At 37.2% G+C, this 17,491-nt stretch overlaps 2 protein-coding genes across 2 annotated transcripts in view; one reads left to right on the top strand and one right to left on the bottom strand.

Moving 5' to 3' along the window:
- The window catches only part of MYPN (myopalladin), a 59,905-nt gene extending 53,799 nt beyond the window's left edge, over positions 1 to 6,106 (top strand). Inside the window, exons 17-20 of the mRNA XM_059820972.1 lie at positions 157 to 364; positions 1,072 to 1,237; positions 3,519 to 3,652; positions 5,739 to 6,106. Coding sequence (XP_059676955.1) covers positions 157 to 364; positions 1,072 to 1,237; positions 3,519 to 3,652; positions 5,739 to 5,908 — 678 coding nt within the window. The 3' untranslated portion in view covers positions 5,909 to 6,106. The remainder of the gene's footprint in view (positions 1 to 156; positions 365 to 1,071; positions 1,238 to 3,518; positions 3,653 to 5,738) is intronic.
- A 10,599-nt stretch (positions 6,107 to 16,705) lies between these two features.
- On the bottom strand, positions 16,706 to 17,161 carry ATOH7 (atonal bHLH transcription factor 7). The gene has a single exon (XM_009809446.2). It carries the CDS (start codon positions 17,159 to 17,161, stop codon positions 16,706 to 16,708), a length of 456 nt encoding a protein of 151 aa, XP_009807748.2.
- Between the last annotated feature and the right edge of the window lie 330 nt (positions 17,162 to 17,491).

Here is a 17,491-nt window from a genome sequence, read left to right as displayed (position 1 = left end):
GCAGAAAAACAGAAGCTGAGAAATTAAAAAAAAAAACCTTTCTGTTCTAGATTCTGATATCATTCAGATGGTATCAGAAAAAAGGCTTACTTATGCGTTTACTAAAATCTACTTGTCAGTTTGACACTTGTCTCTAGCTGTTTCACTGTCTGTTAGGTGAGTGGGTTACCAACTCCAGACCTGACGTGGCTTCTGAATGGCAAACGTGTGCTACCAGATGGCTCCCACAAGATGCTGGTCAGAGAGACTGGAGTTCACTCTCTGCTTATTGATCCTCTCTCACAAAATGATGCTGGAACTTATACTTGCCTTGCCACTAATAAAACAGGACAAAATTCATTTAATCTGGAGCTCACTGTTGTAGGTAAGAGTCATTGAAAAACTAGTCACAATGATGAAGTTATTTGTACGCACTTCTTCAAACTTACCTCACTCAGTTTCCCTACAGACAAGTATAAATAAGTAGTTAATCCACTGAGAGTAGGAGAGTTCAACAGCTATAAAACTCATCTGATGGAGGGAAATGGACCTGGTGCTCAGTCGATAGGTGCACTCCTGTTATTAACAGAGGGCTGTAAGAATTCTGTCTCATCACCACTTTACCTCTTTTGTCTTGGAAAATAACATTCTTAACTTTCTCCCCAGAAAATGCTTAAGGTTTGAATTCATAATATATGTTGAGGTCCTCTAGATTTTAGTCCCAATTTTATTAGTTTAAATATGATTTTAATAGAAAAATACAAATCTGAATACTGTTCTTTAATAAAGCCTTATGAGACATGAGATATCAAAATTCATAGATCTGGCATGAATTTCCTGCAATGGTAGTATGTTTACACCCATTAGATATGCATACATTCTTTTAGGAACATCAGTTCTGCCTATTATTTTCTTTATGTTCCCTTACAGAGGCTATGTCATGGCATTTCACTTTCCTTCCAATATCCCATCAAAAATTCACAACCTATTTTGATATCACAAGAATAATTTTTGGTCATTTTCTTCCATAATGTTCAAAGTGAAACAAAGAATAAAATATCTGTTGTTCAGTAATTCTTTTTATTTTTCCAGCAAAGGAAGTAAAAAAAGCCCCCATGTTTTTGGAGAAGCTTCAGAACTGTGGTGTTCCTGAAGGGTACCCCGTCAGATTAGAGTGCCGAGTTGTAGGAATGCCACCCCCCATATTTTACTGGAAGAAGGATAATGAGACCATCCCATCAAACAGAGAGAGGATGAGGTACTGTACCATCGTACCCATGCTTGGAGTTTCTTGTGGCTGGACCAGTTGTTTCCATGAGAACCTATGTGTTAAGTACAGGTGGTATTCTTCTTAAAACAACTTCTTTCACCCACATAAAGTTCTAAAAAGCCAGCTTCACTGTGAGGTGAACAACAGCTATTTCCTTGGTTCAGAATAAAGGCATGGAACATAATATGCCACTGCTTCAGAGAGTGGTGATAGACCTTTCGGACCATAGGCCTGATACAGCATACGCATCTTCTTATCAAAGATACTATGATATGGTATTTTAATGCGTTTTAGCACCTTATTCTCTCTCTAAACTATTTTTTCCTCTGTTTAGTTCTAACTATGGATGAATTCAAACTCAGAACAGTTAGAACATGGTTTTGAATGCCCCAGAGCACAGGATAAAAGAGCGTTTAGCCTATCAGATGCAGAGGCTGATAACAAAGTGTGGTCACAAACATAGGGATGCTTACAAAATGCTTGATCCACGCTTACAAAATACAACAATGTTCGGGTTCAGCTCTTGCATTCAAATGCATCACTATTTTTTAGGTTTTGCAAAAGAAAAGCTGATTAAATAATGTTCCTGGCTGTAATTATTGAGAAATTAATTGTTTTCATTTACTTTTTTTAAGATTTCTACTTCAGCATAAAGCTGATTTTTCATATTTTATTTCACTTGGCTCCAACTAATGATATGATGCAGTCATTGGATCTCTGAGATCAACTTCAAGAAGTACTACGTTTTCACATGCATACCATGCAGGCTATCTGTAAAGAAAACTGGCTCCGCAGCAGCACTTGTTATGAAAGCACACCTATCATGAGAGAAAGCTTACTTGAAAAAATCTCTCAGTGGTCTCCCTGTCCCCACTGAGAGACTGCTGTCCCTTTCCAAAAAGCCCACCTGACTCTGATCTTCTACAGCCTGTAGTGTTTATTCCTTTGCCTCTAGGCAGATTACTCAAGGATTTATTTCAAGTACTGGTACTTTCACAGGAATTACGGTTATACACATGCAAACACTGTAGTAAATGCAAAATGAACAACTGTCCTAAAATGCCTCATTTCCAGTTGTTTCACAGAAGCTTAGAAACCAAGTTTTTGCTTCAGCTCAGCAGAGGAATGACTAAAGGAAACCTCTCACACCTCACAGTGCCAGGAGCTAACATCAGGCCTGTAACACCTCTGCTATTTCAGCCAGTCCTGACCAGACTGCCTGCCCCCAGTGCTTCAAGTGGTTCTGCACAGATTCACCTGAGCGATGGGCAGCATTGTCCTTGTTTGTTCCTATCTTGCCCCACTATTATCTTCCTGCCTGAAGCCAACAGACTTTTTTTGTATCATGATATGGACATGCATCAGCTTCTATACTACTGCACCGCCAGGATAAGGCAAATTATGTAGTGCAGGGAGCAAAGGGTGAATGTTTCCTTTTTTATGAGAGCTATCGGAAGCACAAAATGTCCTCTTGACCTGAAATTCTGTGGTTTGATGTTTCATTCCAGTTCACAAGGAAACAAAATCTCGAATTTCAGAACTTCCTGCAACTTCACATATTCTGATGTGCTCATTTCCCACCTCTTCCTTTATAATGAGGGAAACACTTGGGTTGATAGAAAGGACCAACCACAGCCTAGAGAGCAGAGGAGCCTCAGTTCTCTGATCTACTACTGAGTAGTTTTTCCTGGAAGTTGCAGCCAGAAAGTCTTGGATCACTGAAGACCAAAGGAAGAGGAGGGAATAATGAAGCAGGTTGCTTTTAGAGTGCTGGCCAAGCAAATCTTTAAGACTTTGCCACTCAGGCATTTTCTCATGGAAAAGGGTACCATAAGAAACTTTTTGGCTTGCTCCGGTTACTGTTGTGAAAAACATCACAACTTTGTACAAATGTTCTTGGTATTTTGTTACGTTATTCTTCCAGCCTCTGAACTAGGAAAAAATACAGTATGACCGTGCAGCAGCTTTGCATGGCTTTAGTTAACTGGAATTCAATAAGCAATTCCAGTATTAAGATATACAGAGCAACAGTTCAGCTCACACTGTCACACCATGGCTTTGCACAGCTGAGAGGAGCAAAACCAGATTTCAGCTGCTCTGATTATTGGTTGAGGCGATACTGAAAGCAAATCTATTGGCTATAAATGTCTTGGACTGCTAGCTCTTTGAAAATACAACTTATCTATTTCATATTTAATGTACATATTGTAAAATCTCAAAGATTATATGCTCTTGAGAAATACTAATTCCAAAACACTTGTTTTCCCAGCATGCATCAAGATACAACAGGCTATGTCTGCCTCCTGATTCAACCTGCCAAGAAAGCAGATGCTGGCTGGTATACCTTGTCTGCAAAAAATGAAGCTGGTATTGTCTCTTGTACTGCTAGACTTGACATATACGGTAGGTATTGGCTAGTAAATATTTCTTTGACCGGTCCCAGCCTGCACCTAGTTCTTAGTCCATAAATTGCTGGCCTTGACATGGATTAGGAATTAGTGTCACAGCATGGCCACAGCTTACTATGGCCACCAGGAGGAGGTGTAATGATACAGCTAAATGGCCAAATTAGCTCTCCTGCATCAGTTTAAAGGCAGGTAAAGAGAAAAGACAGAGGAGGAATTTTGCACAGTATTCTCTACTCCCATTTTCCACCTTCCAAATTCCCTAGACACATAAGCATGTAATAAACACGTATTTAAGTTGAACCTTAACTCTGTTCTCCCTGACACATGCCTGTGCTACAGCCCTGACCTGAGATGGAACAATAAATTGCACACAAGAAAGTAGACCCCTTCTTCTACGGAGCATGTATAATGCAAACTATGCCTAATTAATGGAAGCTAGTTTGCATCTAATGTTTGTCTAGGACTCAGAAGGCCCCAGCCCAGTTGAAGAACTACAGCACATCATTTAATTACTCCGTATCTATGCAAGATGTAATAGTCAAGATAATTTATCTAGAGCAAGAGAGTACTTTGATCACTTAAGCAGCGTAATAAAACAGAAAACACATTCCACAAACTATTGGATTATAGCCATACCCTCAAAGGAAAAAAAACCCATGTTTTCAACCTTGTATTTCTCATTTTAAAAAAAACCCAACCCTTAATTATCAGGGATAACCACAAGTCACCAGTGCATCGCTGTCAGTTTTCCGCCACCTTGTGGTGATACAGACAATAGTAATGTAATGTTCAAGAGAGGGCTGGTGAGAGTCTGATTCAAAAAAGGTCACATAAAATGAAAAATAATTCCTCAGGTATCTAAATGTTGCAAGACATAAATTAAATTTTCATATAAAGGATTCAAGGTACAAACAGGAAAAAGATGGAAAGTAAGAAATGCTCCCTGATTCCAACCACATTTTCTAAAGACTCTGCAAGTCTTATACACCAAAGGGAGTGTCGAAATAATTTTCCTTTTTGCTATTTTGAATGGATGGGGTTGGGGGATTGAAAGTGTGGTCTGACATTTGCAATTCCATGTGCAGAGAAAGAAGTACAGTAAATAATGAGTGTATTGTTCAACTAGAAACAAATTGGGGGCTGCAAGAAAAAAGGAGGCTTTTTCTCAAATATTTCCAGATAAACAGGGTCAAAAGCCAGCATGGAAAGATAATGAACATTTCCTATCAATGCTTAACATGTAGATTGTAGGTCTCCCACACTAAGCTATTCTCAGAGTACTGTAGCCTGAACTTCTACCCTTTCATTTTAATTGCCAACAGATATGTTTGTCCAGTTTGGGTGCAGACCTGGAGGTTTTGCACCAGCAAAGATAATATCAATTTCTCCTTTCTGAAGTGTTTTAAGAATTACAACTGTTAAATATTATATAATAGCTAAATATTCTTACAAAACTGTAACGGCATTTGTTCATATGGCAACACGTTGAATGTTACTTTTAAATTACTGAACATGCGTCTCTGGATTACATTTCTTTCAGCATCTTTAAAAAAATCTAGGACACGTGTTACGAGTTGTCAGTAGTAGAGGGAAATAAAAATTGTAATCACTTCTTTAAAAAAATTCCCTATATTATTACTTTGAAATTAAATACCACCAAAAAAAAAAAAAAAATCAGGAAGAAAAGTCCCCCAGAGGATGGAGTAGTACAAAATCAGAGCCATGTCCAGTTTGTTCATCTCTGTTCATGCTATAGTATGTTTTTAGTTTTGAGCAAGAGCTTTGGAGAAGGCTCCAAAGACTAAATGATTAAATTTTGGACTTAGTGAAATCCATGTAAACGTTGCCATTGAATTGAACAGGGATGGAATTCCATCTGTAGACTTCAATAAAAAGACTCAACATATAAACTACGTAAATGATAATATTTGAAGGAACAGATCTTAAAACAGGGAACAACAATGCTGTGCTCTCTTCAAGGATGTTGGAAGCAACTTTTCAGTTGTGTGCATTGATTTCTGTTGTTTCATCACTAACTTAATTAGAGGTTTATACAGCCTATTCTGTTTCTGTTCCTTCAGCTCAGTGGCACCGTCAAATTCCGCAACCAATAAAGCTTCGACCTGGTGGCAGCCGGTATGCAAACCTTACCGGTCAAGGACTCGACATTTTTTCTGCCTTCCCAACTACTGAAAGCCCTGTGCTGTTTTCATCCCCAACCCAAAAGGTGGTGGAGAGTGAAGAACTTTGAAAAACAAACAATTGAACAATTGTTCCAGTTACACCTGCAGAGATACTAGAACTGTGAAAGAAAAAAAAGAGGTACAAGTCAAGATGCTCAAGGTTTACAAGCAACTGTTTGTAATTAAGTGTACTGCTGCTGCAAATGTTGCAAGTAACGTATCATACAAGACTTTTGCATATTATTTTACTGCAGGATAACAGTGGTATGGAGTGTTGTGCAATAAATTCAGTACTGTGTAGTTTGCTAAGAATTACATAGTAAACATAGTTTTCAGCACTTAAAAACCAATACCACTTTTACTGCTTGAATTAAAGCTACTGTACTGTAGCAAGCCATGTTAAGGATTGATGATGTTTAGCTGGAACACTGCCAGTGAAAGCACTGACATTATAATAACAACAATCCTGAATGAGGGTAAACAACATGACTTTGAATGTAATTCTAAAAAAACATGCCAGATAATCACAAAGCACAAGTTAAAGGGAAAAGATGTAACTCATTTTTATATATTATTATGCCAGATAATCTTAGAATTTTTGAACTCGACTAGATAAATATAGCATTTCATGTAGGTACAGCTGTATACCCTATATATTTATATTTGTGTGTGTGTGTACTCCATGAACTGTGTACTCGTGGCGTAAGGGTTCATAAAGTAAGGTACAGGGCACGTGCATAGGATGCTAACATAGGAAACCAAGATTCCTGTTGTCTGAAGCATGTTCTCTAGAGCCCATAGCTGAAACTATTTTCCAGATGTGCTTCATACTTTTTTTCTTTACAGTGATAGTGATTCTCTGCCTTTAAACACAGATGATATCAAGCTTGTAACTTCACTGGTTTTAAATATCAGTCTCTTTCCTAATTTTTAACGTGACTAAAAGAAAAGCGCATCTACCATCTAGCTTATTTTTTAACTAACTGAAAAGAAATTGTCATCTGGTAGAATTTAAATTTTCACCATTATTTAGGAAATAATCACAAGTGTGGTGTCTACTATAAAGACAGAGAAACTTCTGTTAATACACAAAAGTTATGAAGTTAAGCAACAGTTAGGTGCAAAGAGCTAAGAAACCTACTGTAACTAATAGTAGTAATAAATAAGGCAATTTAATGAAAGTGCAACAGAAGGTGTTAAGTGACAATATTTGATTGATTTAAGTATCTCTAGTGTCTCTACAGTTGTATTAATACCTCCCAGCACTTAGAATCTGTGAATGTCTAAGATGATTTCCTGCACCTTTAAATTATTGCTATCCCTCTTCTTTGGATATTGTTTCCAAGCAGTTCTTACCTACTGCTTTCAACATGGCTGGAGAATGCAACAAAGTCCTGATGAAAGTCACAGAGATGAAAAGAAAAATTAACAGATACTTTCATTTTAGATCTTATTTGAATTTTGTCAAAGTTAAAAATGTAACTTTAAAAAATTACATATGCAAAGAAAACAATGAGGAGTTATCTTAAGAGCAAAAGGATACTGGATATAGCCAGAGACTGAGAAAGAGATAGCCTTTCATTGGGCTTCCTACAAATACAGCTTATGCTGTCTGTAACTGTTGGTTCCCTAAGGGTTTAGAGGAAGTGAATTTCTTGTATTGTTCCACCTCCCACCTGAGTGAAGACCATGAAACAAAACCATCATCATAAATGTCATGCTTTTGTTAGAAATCGCAGGCAATTTCACCCCAGACTGAACAGACCAGGAAGCTAAAATACATTCTTATCCTGAGACAAAAGAAGGTGCAGGTATTTCAGTGGGAAAGCAGAAATACCAGTTGTTGCCCATGTTGTACCTCCTCCCTGGCAAGCAAAATAAAACTAAAAGCTATTAAAAGTGATGCATTGATTCAAGTGACTTCAGTTATGGGGTGCCCAACTTAAGACACGTTGTGGGTCTGATTTTCCAGGATAGAAAACCTACTGCTCCTCTTATCTTCACTTGTTTTTAGGAAGGCTTAGGGATTCCAAAACTAAACGTAGACTGAGTCAGAGTTGGGCAACCGAAAATTTAAAGTTTCCCATATTAGCAACTACTCTTGGAAAAATAATCCAAGGAAAGTTACTGGATTTTGCTTATTTAATCCAGTGCTGTTGGGAAGTGGGAAGAGAGGAAATTAAGACACAAAAGATAAAATTCTACTCCCATCTACAGCCCTGGTCTTCCCATTATTTCATGCCAGAACTGAAGAGTAGATTTTGATCCAAAGTATTCCAAGTTGTATATCAGCCATCAGGCTTTATACCTAGCACAGGCTTAGTCAAGCAATTGTCTAGTTAGAAATCCCCTGTGACCCCACTGCCTGGCTTTGAGTGAGGGGCTGGACCAGATGACCTCCTGAGGTTCCTTCAGAACTAAATCACTCTATACTTCCTATATTATTTTACTTTCCACTGCCTGTCTCAATATCCTACGTGGATTAAGTTACCTACTGATTGAGTAGAAACTAAGAATTCAAGCAAGCAAGCACAAACTATTCCTTTTAGATTGAGATATATCCTATTAGGCAATTCTAACTACAAGAGTGATCACTTTAATCAGAGTTCTTGACGCAGTTTAGAAGAAAGGAATACTATTACTTACTATTAGCAAATATCTGGTTACCAGTACTGGAATCATACTTGTTAACATAACTGACAGTAGTACTGGTTCTCACATTTTACAAAATCAGACAACACACCCAGAAACTCTGTACAAATTAAAATACAAAGTGCACAGAGAAAATATATAAACCGTATCTCTTCAACCCTTCCTCCGTGATTTCAGAGGACTGTCTCCAAACTTACATCATTATAACCTGAACTGACAAGCTGAGGATTAAGTGGTACAACGTTTTTTAAAATGTACATTCAGTTCTTTGGAAGTGAGAGGACAAGAAGCTACTGCTGAAAGACTTCCCAAAATACCTGTGTAAGAAGGATTAATCCTTAGTCATTCAAGAAGGGGCCCCAGAAGTCTCGCTGAGAGGTAGGCTACAGAGAATGGATCACCAAAATCTGTCATCTGAACTATAACATTCTCTCCTTGACCAAATTTACTAGAACAGGATCAAAACTTTACCCATTGTATCTCCCTACATAATGCAGAAGTCACTAATTTCAATCACTTTCAGTTCATCTGATACAAACAAAATCAGAATCTGATCCTAAATATTCTGTAGTCATTAAATTTTGCTCGTTAACTGCTACAGGACATTTCTCCTCTGCATATACTGAACCCATAAAATGAGTATGTTAAGGAAGCTTATGTGAATGGATGTAAATGCTGTTAATTAGTAGTGATTGTGATGTGCTCATCACAAAGAAGAATTGCTAGAAAAAGACACAAAATTATGTTTGTGTTGTTAATTGATGGAAAAGCCAAGGGAAAAAGGCTTGTGTAAGCAGCAGAGACAACACTGAGTTGGCACAAAACATGTGATGCTGTTCGAGTTCACGTCCTGTGAAGGATGGCACTACCTAATTACACAGTGTCAAGATGCACTAGAGACTATGCCACTGTGCTCCCTTCTTGAACAGCTTGGCTGTTCATTGTTTTTGTTTAATTGAATAACCGATCTGACTTCACACTAACATGGTATTTCATTCTCTTATTCAGGGCAGGCTCCTGCAACAACAAAAATCAATGTTAGAACTTCCACTGAAGTCAGTGTTAGCTATTATCTTCCAAAAGTCCATTAAATCACCACCATGCAGAGCATAACGTATCAGCGAGATACAGAAATGCTCAGTTTTGTAACCTCTCAAAGTTTTCTGATTCAGAATCTTGTAGGTTTATTTAGTTTCCTGTTCCCTTCTAGTCCTGATTTTGTATACAATCAAACAGAGGCACAGTGTATTTCAAAGAAGAGCAGAAATTACAACTTTTGTATTGCAATTCTAGAAAGCAAAAGTATTATCTTTGCTTTAAAATTTTGGTCCAGCTTGCTGCAAACCCAGTCCTCAAGCAACATCACACAGCAGTTTGCATTGATACTGTTGGACTCCTTGCCCTACAACAGCTGGATTGAGTTCCTTTGCTTCCATATGGAAAGTGGAGCATACCTTCTGAATGCCTCACATCTGCTAAGGTGAGGAGAAGATGAGAGCACACACTTCAAACACAAAAAGCCAAGTCTGCAGTCTTTATCTTAAGATGTAAACAATTGCCAACCCCAACTGTTTACAGTAATCATAGGTTCTTCAAAGCAGCAAATCTGGAATAAGAATCCCTTTAAGAACTGTGTTCTTAATTCTACCAGGTTTATAAGCGTTAGTTTCTGGAAAATGGCTTCATACAAAATGATTAGCAAGACCTAATGAAATATTTTAACTGTTAAATATTGCAGAAGTGTTTCATTGCTAATTGCCTTACTATTTCTAATACAAAGATGTTCACTTTGAGCCTTAAAATTCTATTTTATAATTTTTTCTTGATTAAAGTTGATATTTTTTATTTTTTGATCCAAAGTAATTCTCACTGGGAAGAAAAATGTTAATGTCAGTTTTAAAGTATATTTTAAGTGCATATGAAAGGAAAAAACAAACACCTGCCTGTTCAGTAATGTATTTCCCTTCGTCTCACCTAAACTTAAATAAAAGCTTCAGAGTTGCATACAAGAGTGTGTCCTTCATGTGGTCAAGTAATTGTGAAAGTGTGCAGCAAGACCAGAGGTTTCCTCAGAACTTTGCTGTGACAGCTGATTAATGGAATCAGACCTTACATTATTTTGAAGAAAATTATAAAATACTGTCAAGTTATATACTAGCCATGCTTCTAGCAGGTAGTTGTGAGATGCAGTTGTTGCTTTTTTAAACAATTCTTATTATCAATTTGCTTTGGTTTTAAATCATGCTTTCTTTTTCTGATAACCTCAGCCCCTTCATCAAAGTTAGAAAGAACAAGTTTTCTCATGAGTACCAGAGCAGAAGCCAAGGAGTCTTTAGGGCAATTTGCATGTTTTAAAGGTCAATAGATTTGCCAAATTCTCAGTATCTTGGAGAATTAGTCTCCAAAGCCTTGAGCATGTAATTATACCTACAGACTGTCATAGCTGAACTCCATCGTGTCAAAAATTCATGCAGAATCTGCCTACTGCATTGGTCGCGTAGCCCACACACCCCCTGATATACCTGTTTACTGGGTCTAGACCAATGCTCCTAGAAGTCTCCCTGTGCAGTAGGGGACTGAAGACCTGTTACAGAGGACTTATTTTTTTAACCCTTAGCCATGTATTCAGCACTTGAACAAGTGAAAATTGAATGAGGGCCAATCAAACACACAAACCACACTGAATTTCACTCTTCCCTATACAGGTCTTCAACTTGAATGGTTTAGTACATTCTTTGTATAAGGGTCCATTAGTAGTCTTTGAAATGAATTTTAAATGAGCAGCAGATGCAAAATCAACACTTGAAGGAAGCTGGATCTTATAGCTCAGATACAGAAGAGAACAGGGAGAAAAAAGGATGCACCCCATTGCATTTGCTGGTACTGATTTTGCTTTCCCATGTAACCATAACCATATTTCTCCATTTCTACCTGCCTTGATTTCTATGCACTTCTGTGCCTACTAGGTCAGAGACAATGTTCTTAAAACCATTTTAGCTCAGCTACAGTTCCATGAGCTAAAGCAGCTCCTACACATTTTATGATTTCCTCTGAGCAACACAAGCTGCTCTTACTAATGCCTTTATACTTCAAGTCTGCTATAGGTATAAAGAATCATTTATTGCACATTGGAAAGAAATCTTGGGCCATATGTGCTGTGAATTTAAGTGGAGTTCTCCATTTATATCCGTGGGAAATTCTTTTCAGAAACTGACCATCCTTTAGGATCATACAATCCATTAATAGCAGGCAACACAGTTTTGTAAAGAAATGGAAAAATACTGAAGACATTCTGAAATCTTGAAAAAAAAAACCAACTATGCACCCCAGGCTGCAGGAAGCCATTCAAAAATTAATTTCTTTTTCCTTGGAGTTACATATGCAGACATTTTAAGCAAATTCTGTGTAAGATATATTTTGCATACTAATTTCTGTACAAAAGAAAACTGAATTACAAATTAGAAAAAAACTCAGTAGACAATATTAAAATGTACTCTTTGGTAGAAAAGATACTTAAATATTATACATGGGTTTGCTTTGGGTTTTTTAAAGCCATGTTTTCTTGAAATGTAATTGAAGTTTAAAACGTAAAGCATTTTTTTTAAAGGTGCCCAAGTACCAGGTGAAATCAATGTCTGTTATAAGGTATCTGTGTTGAGGCAACACTGTACTGCTTCTTCAATGAATAAACATGTCTTTATTCTCAGTGCATTTTTTTTCCCCTGAATATTTTTTAGAGATAGAACAGCTGAACATATTTAGAGCAAAAAGAAGCCGATCTGTAAATTCTTATTGAATTTTAAAAATCTAGATAAATTTGTCTCTTAAATTACAGAAAACAGCATCCATATTGCTTAGCCCAAACAGTTGAAAACTAGCTGGAAGTGTAAGGGCACCCATCTTAAGGCAAAAGCTTATTTTGGAAAAACAAAAGTTTGGCTGGAGATCATATTTTTTTAAACTTGTGCCTAGTGAATCACATCACAGGGACTTCCACAAAGATTTCACCAGGGAAATTCTACTTAACATGGTATAGGAAACTTAGCTAAATATTAAAAAAATCTAATGATAATCATGCTTCCCCCCATGAAGAAGTTGTAATGTCACTGATTTTACAAGACTGTAATGAAGGTTAGCAAGATTTTTACTTTTCAGAATTTGTACTGCAGCACCATTTAGGAAGTCCAGTCAAGAACTGAGCTTTGCCCTGTACGTGTGTATAGTACAAGATGGACCGTGCCCTAAATACCTTATAAATGGTGAGATGGAAAATAGAAGCCTAAAAAATTGGAATAATTTAAAGTTGTAAGACATGTAATACATATCTGCTGATGACCTCAATACTTACACAGGAAGAAACCACTGACTTTGTTACTAACATACATTTTGGGAATTTGCTACCCTACTTCTGCTTTCAGCCACTGAAAAGTCACTGCAGTTAAAAATGTCACTCCAGTTCTGAGTTCAAAAATAACTCTGGTCACCTTGTCAAAACAGGGTGGAATGATTCAAAGAGTCATAGAAGCAGAGTATCTATAGCTACTTCAAATAGAAAACCCTGCAGTCTGAACCTTTTAGAAGAATAAAGGTTAATTTCCCACAAATAGTTCATTGGATTTTCACACTGAATTTCAATAGTGAAACATGTATTTGTACAGCATGCAACAAAAATCTAATGAAGCAAGCATTTCTCATCCCCAATGTTTTCACAATAATGTGGTTCTAGAATTACAATGTCCTCATACTACAAATAGAAGTATTTCAGGTTTGCACTGCTGTTCAGTGGGACAAAAATTTATGAGCAGACAAAACTCAGTCACTAAGAACACACCAAGCTCTGAGCATCTAAGCTTTTGCTTCATTTGGAGGCCCACTGGAAGCAGTAATTATTTAAGGGGAAGGGTCTTCAAATGCCCATACCAGTAAAATCCAGTACAGAAGAAGGGTCACAGCCATTATCTGAAAAGCATCAAACAGCCAGTGGGGAACAAATATTTGGGAGCAATAATCAAATCCAAGTTAAACGGTCAAGTTTACATTTCACAAAGTGTCACTAAAGTATTTTTAAAGGAAAGCTATGAAAAGAAACCAATGACTTCTTGAATAGTTGTTGAGTTTGAGAAGTCCAAACCAGCAAGGATAATACCGGCTTTTCAGACTGCCTTCAGAAAGAATTTTTAATGATTAAACTTCCCCCTCGCCCCAATTCACTCCCCAAAAAGCTTTGACAGATCATCAATAGACAGACAGCTGTCTATACATTACAAAGAACTTACTCTCCTGCCTTCTGTGCTATAGTAAATTAGAAATCCCAACTTCCAGCTCAACACTGCACCCTCCCAAGAAACAAAAACATTACAGCATTATATAAAATCACAATTTTTCTACTAGTAATATTACTAATTATTATCAACAGATAAAGAGATCAATAAAACTTTCACCTCCCACTAGCACAACCGAATCTAAGAGAAGGGGGATTACAATCTTATCGTATTGTTCAACAGCAGAGATTATTGCAACGACCTGATTTACAAAGTGTCCACAAGCTATGTACTGCACTAAAGTGCTTTTTAGAACTTTGGTTTCAATTCTTAATGATTTTTGGTAACATGACTGCAGATATTTTATGTTTTGTGTTGGTTTGTTCCTCTTTATGTGAGCTTACTTTCCTTTAATCATTCACTGCATACTCATCCATTATTTTTATAAATATATCTATCTTCATATGCAGTAGACAGTAAATTACAATGCTGCATGGAAGAAACAAAATCGGAAGAGAAATGGTTGTTAAGTACTACATAAATTACATGTAAGCTGCAATGTCATGTCCCACAAATCCAATTATATGCCAGTAGTGCAGAAACACATCAGCACTGTTCTTGCACACTACTCTGGTATTTATACTTTTGTATTGTATTACCCTTCCCAACTAAGGTTTAGAAGGCTATCTTTCACTAAGCCAAGTTCTCCACGTCATATAATTGCATGATTTATTTGCATCGTATTCCCGTTTCAGGATGGAAAACCCACTAGTGTGCTAGCACTGCAGGTGAGACAACGTCTGCCTAAAGTTTACAGCTAATAAATTAGTGAAAGATGACACATCATTTAATTATTTAAGGATTGTATTGATTGTTATTACATACATAAACTTGCCACTTAATGATGACTAATATTCAAATGGCATTAACTTGGCTATAGGATGGACAACAATTAATTCTATTCTCTCTATATAAACTTCTGCAAAGAAATTGGTGAGTAACATGACTTCATATTCCCAGAAGGTTGAATCAGCTTTCTCTTTGCTGATAAAGATCTAATGTAATTCCTAAGAAGCAAAAGCCCACATTTTAATAATTAACTCTATTCATCACTGTTAGGGAGGCTAAAATATATATTAAAAAACATTCCAGAGTTTAAAGGAGAGAGTTGCTCAGAATATACAGTGCCTCTCCTATATGTGTTTAACCTAGCTTGAAAGCCTGTCCCAGCAGCTTTCACCCCAAGAACAGTCCAACTCCCGCCTCAGGAAACGTATGAGTCTGCACAATGGTGACCAAGGGCAAAATGTCGACAAGGGTTCTGAGAGAAGACAGACAGTAAGGTCAGGTCTTTGTATGTAAGCGTTCCTGCAGCAGAGTCCCTCTCCCCCAAAACAGGGCTTAGTTCCTCTTGATGCTTTTGTTTTTCACTGAAAGCTGCTTAATTGTTGAAAATAACTCCTATCAAAGCTATTCATTTGTCATTTGAAAGAATTCTAAAATATAAGATATGGCAGCAGCCAGCAGGGAACCCGCCAGCCCTCCCTGCTGGAAACCCACCAACAGCTGTTCTGGGACAGCAGCTCCTTTTCTCCTTCTCCCTCATGGCTAACACTAGCAAGGGCTTGTTCTGGAAATGAGCACCAGCAGAAGTACCCTTCAGCTTCATAGTCTGCTGCCATCACAACCAACATTGGCAGTCGAACTTTGCGGACTCTACATCCTGCTGCAAACACATCTGCTTCTCCAGCTGTCCTGCTCCTACTCATTTTTCAACCTTCTCAACCTCCTTTCCTCTTCTGCCTTTTCCACCCAGATCCCTCTGTCCTCCACAAGTGAAAGAAACAAACAACAGAAAGCAATTCAGAGCATCACCAGGGCTGAAATGAACTCAACTGCTTTGCAAGAATGCTGTATAACTTTTTACCAAACTCTTATCTTGAAAAGCTGGTTTTCACAGGGGGTACACGAAACACACTTCTTACACTAATTGGGAAGCAAGCATCATTCGCTAGTTGATTCTTCTGCACATTAAACTGTCAGGACTGTCATGGAAGTAGTGTAACATTTGGGGTGGGAAAGCCACTAGTAAGTAATTCCTAGAGTAGGGATTTCAGGTAGTTGGTGAGGACATACCATAGAAAACACTTTATTTATGATTTACAAAATCTGTTACTGTTTCCAGATAACACAAAATGAAAAAATAAAATCCAAACATTTAAAGTCTACAAAAATCTAGAAGTTTAGATTATTTTCACATGAGCATTCTCACTTATGATATACAATCACATGTGCTTTTCCAGCCATTGAAAATAAAAACATTCCTTTCGTGACTTGAAACTAGCTCTTTTTCGAGCATACAAGAGACACCATAAATTGGATTAAAGCAAACCTAGACAACCTTGGAACCCATACGTCAAACTTACAAAGTTTAAGAAAGTTAGTTCTCTGAGGACTAGAACTCCAATACATTATAAAACTTTTTTCATGGGAGCCATTTATGTGAAAACAAACCAAAGAATAATTTTAAAGCTGACATAAAAATAAAAACATGGAATGAAGTTAATTTCTGGTGTTATTCCATTCAGTTACACAGCGGGTCAATTTGGCCCGTGATCTGTATAAAATACTATCATGATTCGTCACAGTAAAAAAAAAACACCAAAAACTTATTAAATAAAAGAATCAAATTAACTAGATGAACTAGGAAGCAACTGTCAGAAAGATTTCAAATTAAAAGTATGCTTTCCACCAGCATTAAATAAATTCAATCTTCCTAAATGCATATTGATTTAAAGTTCTCAAAGCAAATTTATTTTGTCAAATTAGTATAAGTTGCAAACAAGAATGAGCTATTATAATGCCAATATTACCTTAGTCAAGCAGATTAACTCTTGCTAATTATTAAATTACACATCTGGCCTGCTGCATATTCTCAGTTCGTAAAAAGTTCTAATTAGCTATTTGAAAGTGTTCAGGGTGATAGCTGAATATTCGCTGTGCGTAAGGATCACTGTCCGTTGCCATTTTTTGTCCTGTGTAATGGTGGTAGCTTTCCGGATGAAATTGTTCACAGTGAAGGCTAATCCATTCTCTTTCAGTACTGTATCTTTCTGCCTCGGCAAGTATTCTAGTGAGAGCCATGATATAACTCAAAGCCATCTGAAGGGTCTCATACTTGGACAGCTTCTTATCTTGACCCCACTGTGGAACCACCTTTCTCAAACGATCAAAGGCTGTGTTCAGCCCTTGCATCCGTCTTCTCTCCCTGGCATTGGCAGCCAGTCTTCTCTTTGCAGCATTCTCCATCCTTTCTGAACCGCACTTCACAACACAGCCTGGTCCACTTCTGCACTGGATGTCTGATTCTACACCTGAATCCAAATGACTGGATTTACAGGTTTTCATATTCGATGTGGCTTCAGTTTCACACACACAAAGATATCTAAAAGGTATCTAAAAAGTGGTAGGGAAAGCACTCATGTGAGTAGCCTGCGTACCTCTTGAATCTGTTTCCAGATATCAATGATGAAATATTTTTCTCAGCGTCTAAAAAAATAGTAGTAATAAAATAAAAGGTCTTCTGATTCTTCTGGGAATGTCTGGAAATTGCTTCTTAAAGAAAGAATAAAGAGTTTTTAATGTCTTATGCTTTCATTCTTTTAGTTTCTTTAAACTCAAAGAGATAGAAAACAATGAAATCTCCATTCTCAAAATGTATGTTACTGAAGAAAATGG

Source organism: Gavia stellata, chromosome 9 (assembly GCF_030936135.1).
Source record: "Gavia stellata isolate bGavSte3 chromosome 9, bGavSte3.hap2, whole genome shotgun sequence".
Lineage (NCBI taxonomy): Eukaryota > Metazoa > Chordata > Aves > Gaviiformes > Gaviidae > Gavia > Gavia stellata.
Note: the sequence above shows the minus strand (reverse complement) of the source record. Positions and strands in the feature narration are given on the sequence as shown.

Bases quoted from the DNA above. Each gene is read 5' to 3' on its own strand.
- ATOH7 (XM_009809446.2), bottom strand. From the start codon at position 17,161: ATGAAAACCTGTAAATCCAGTCATTTGGATTCAGGTGTAGAATCAGAC.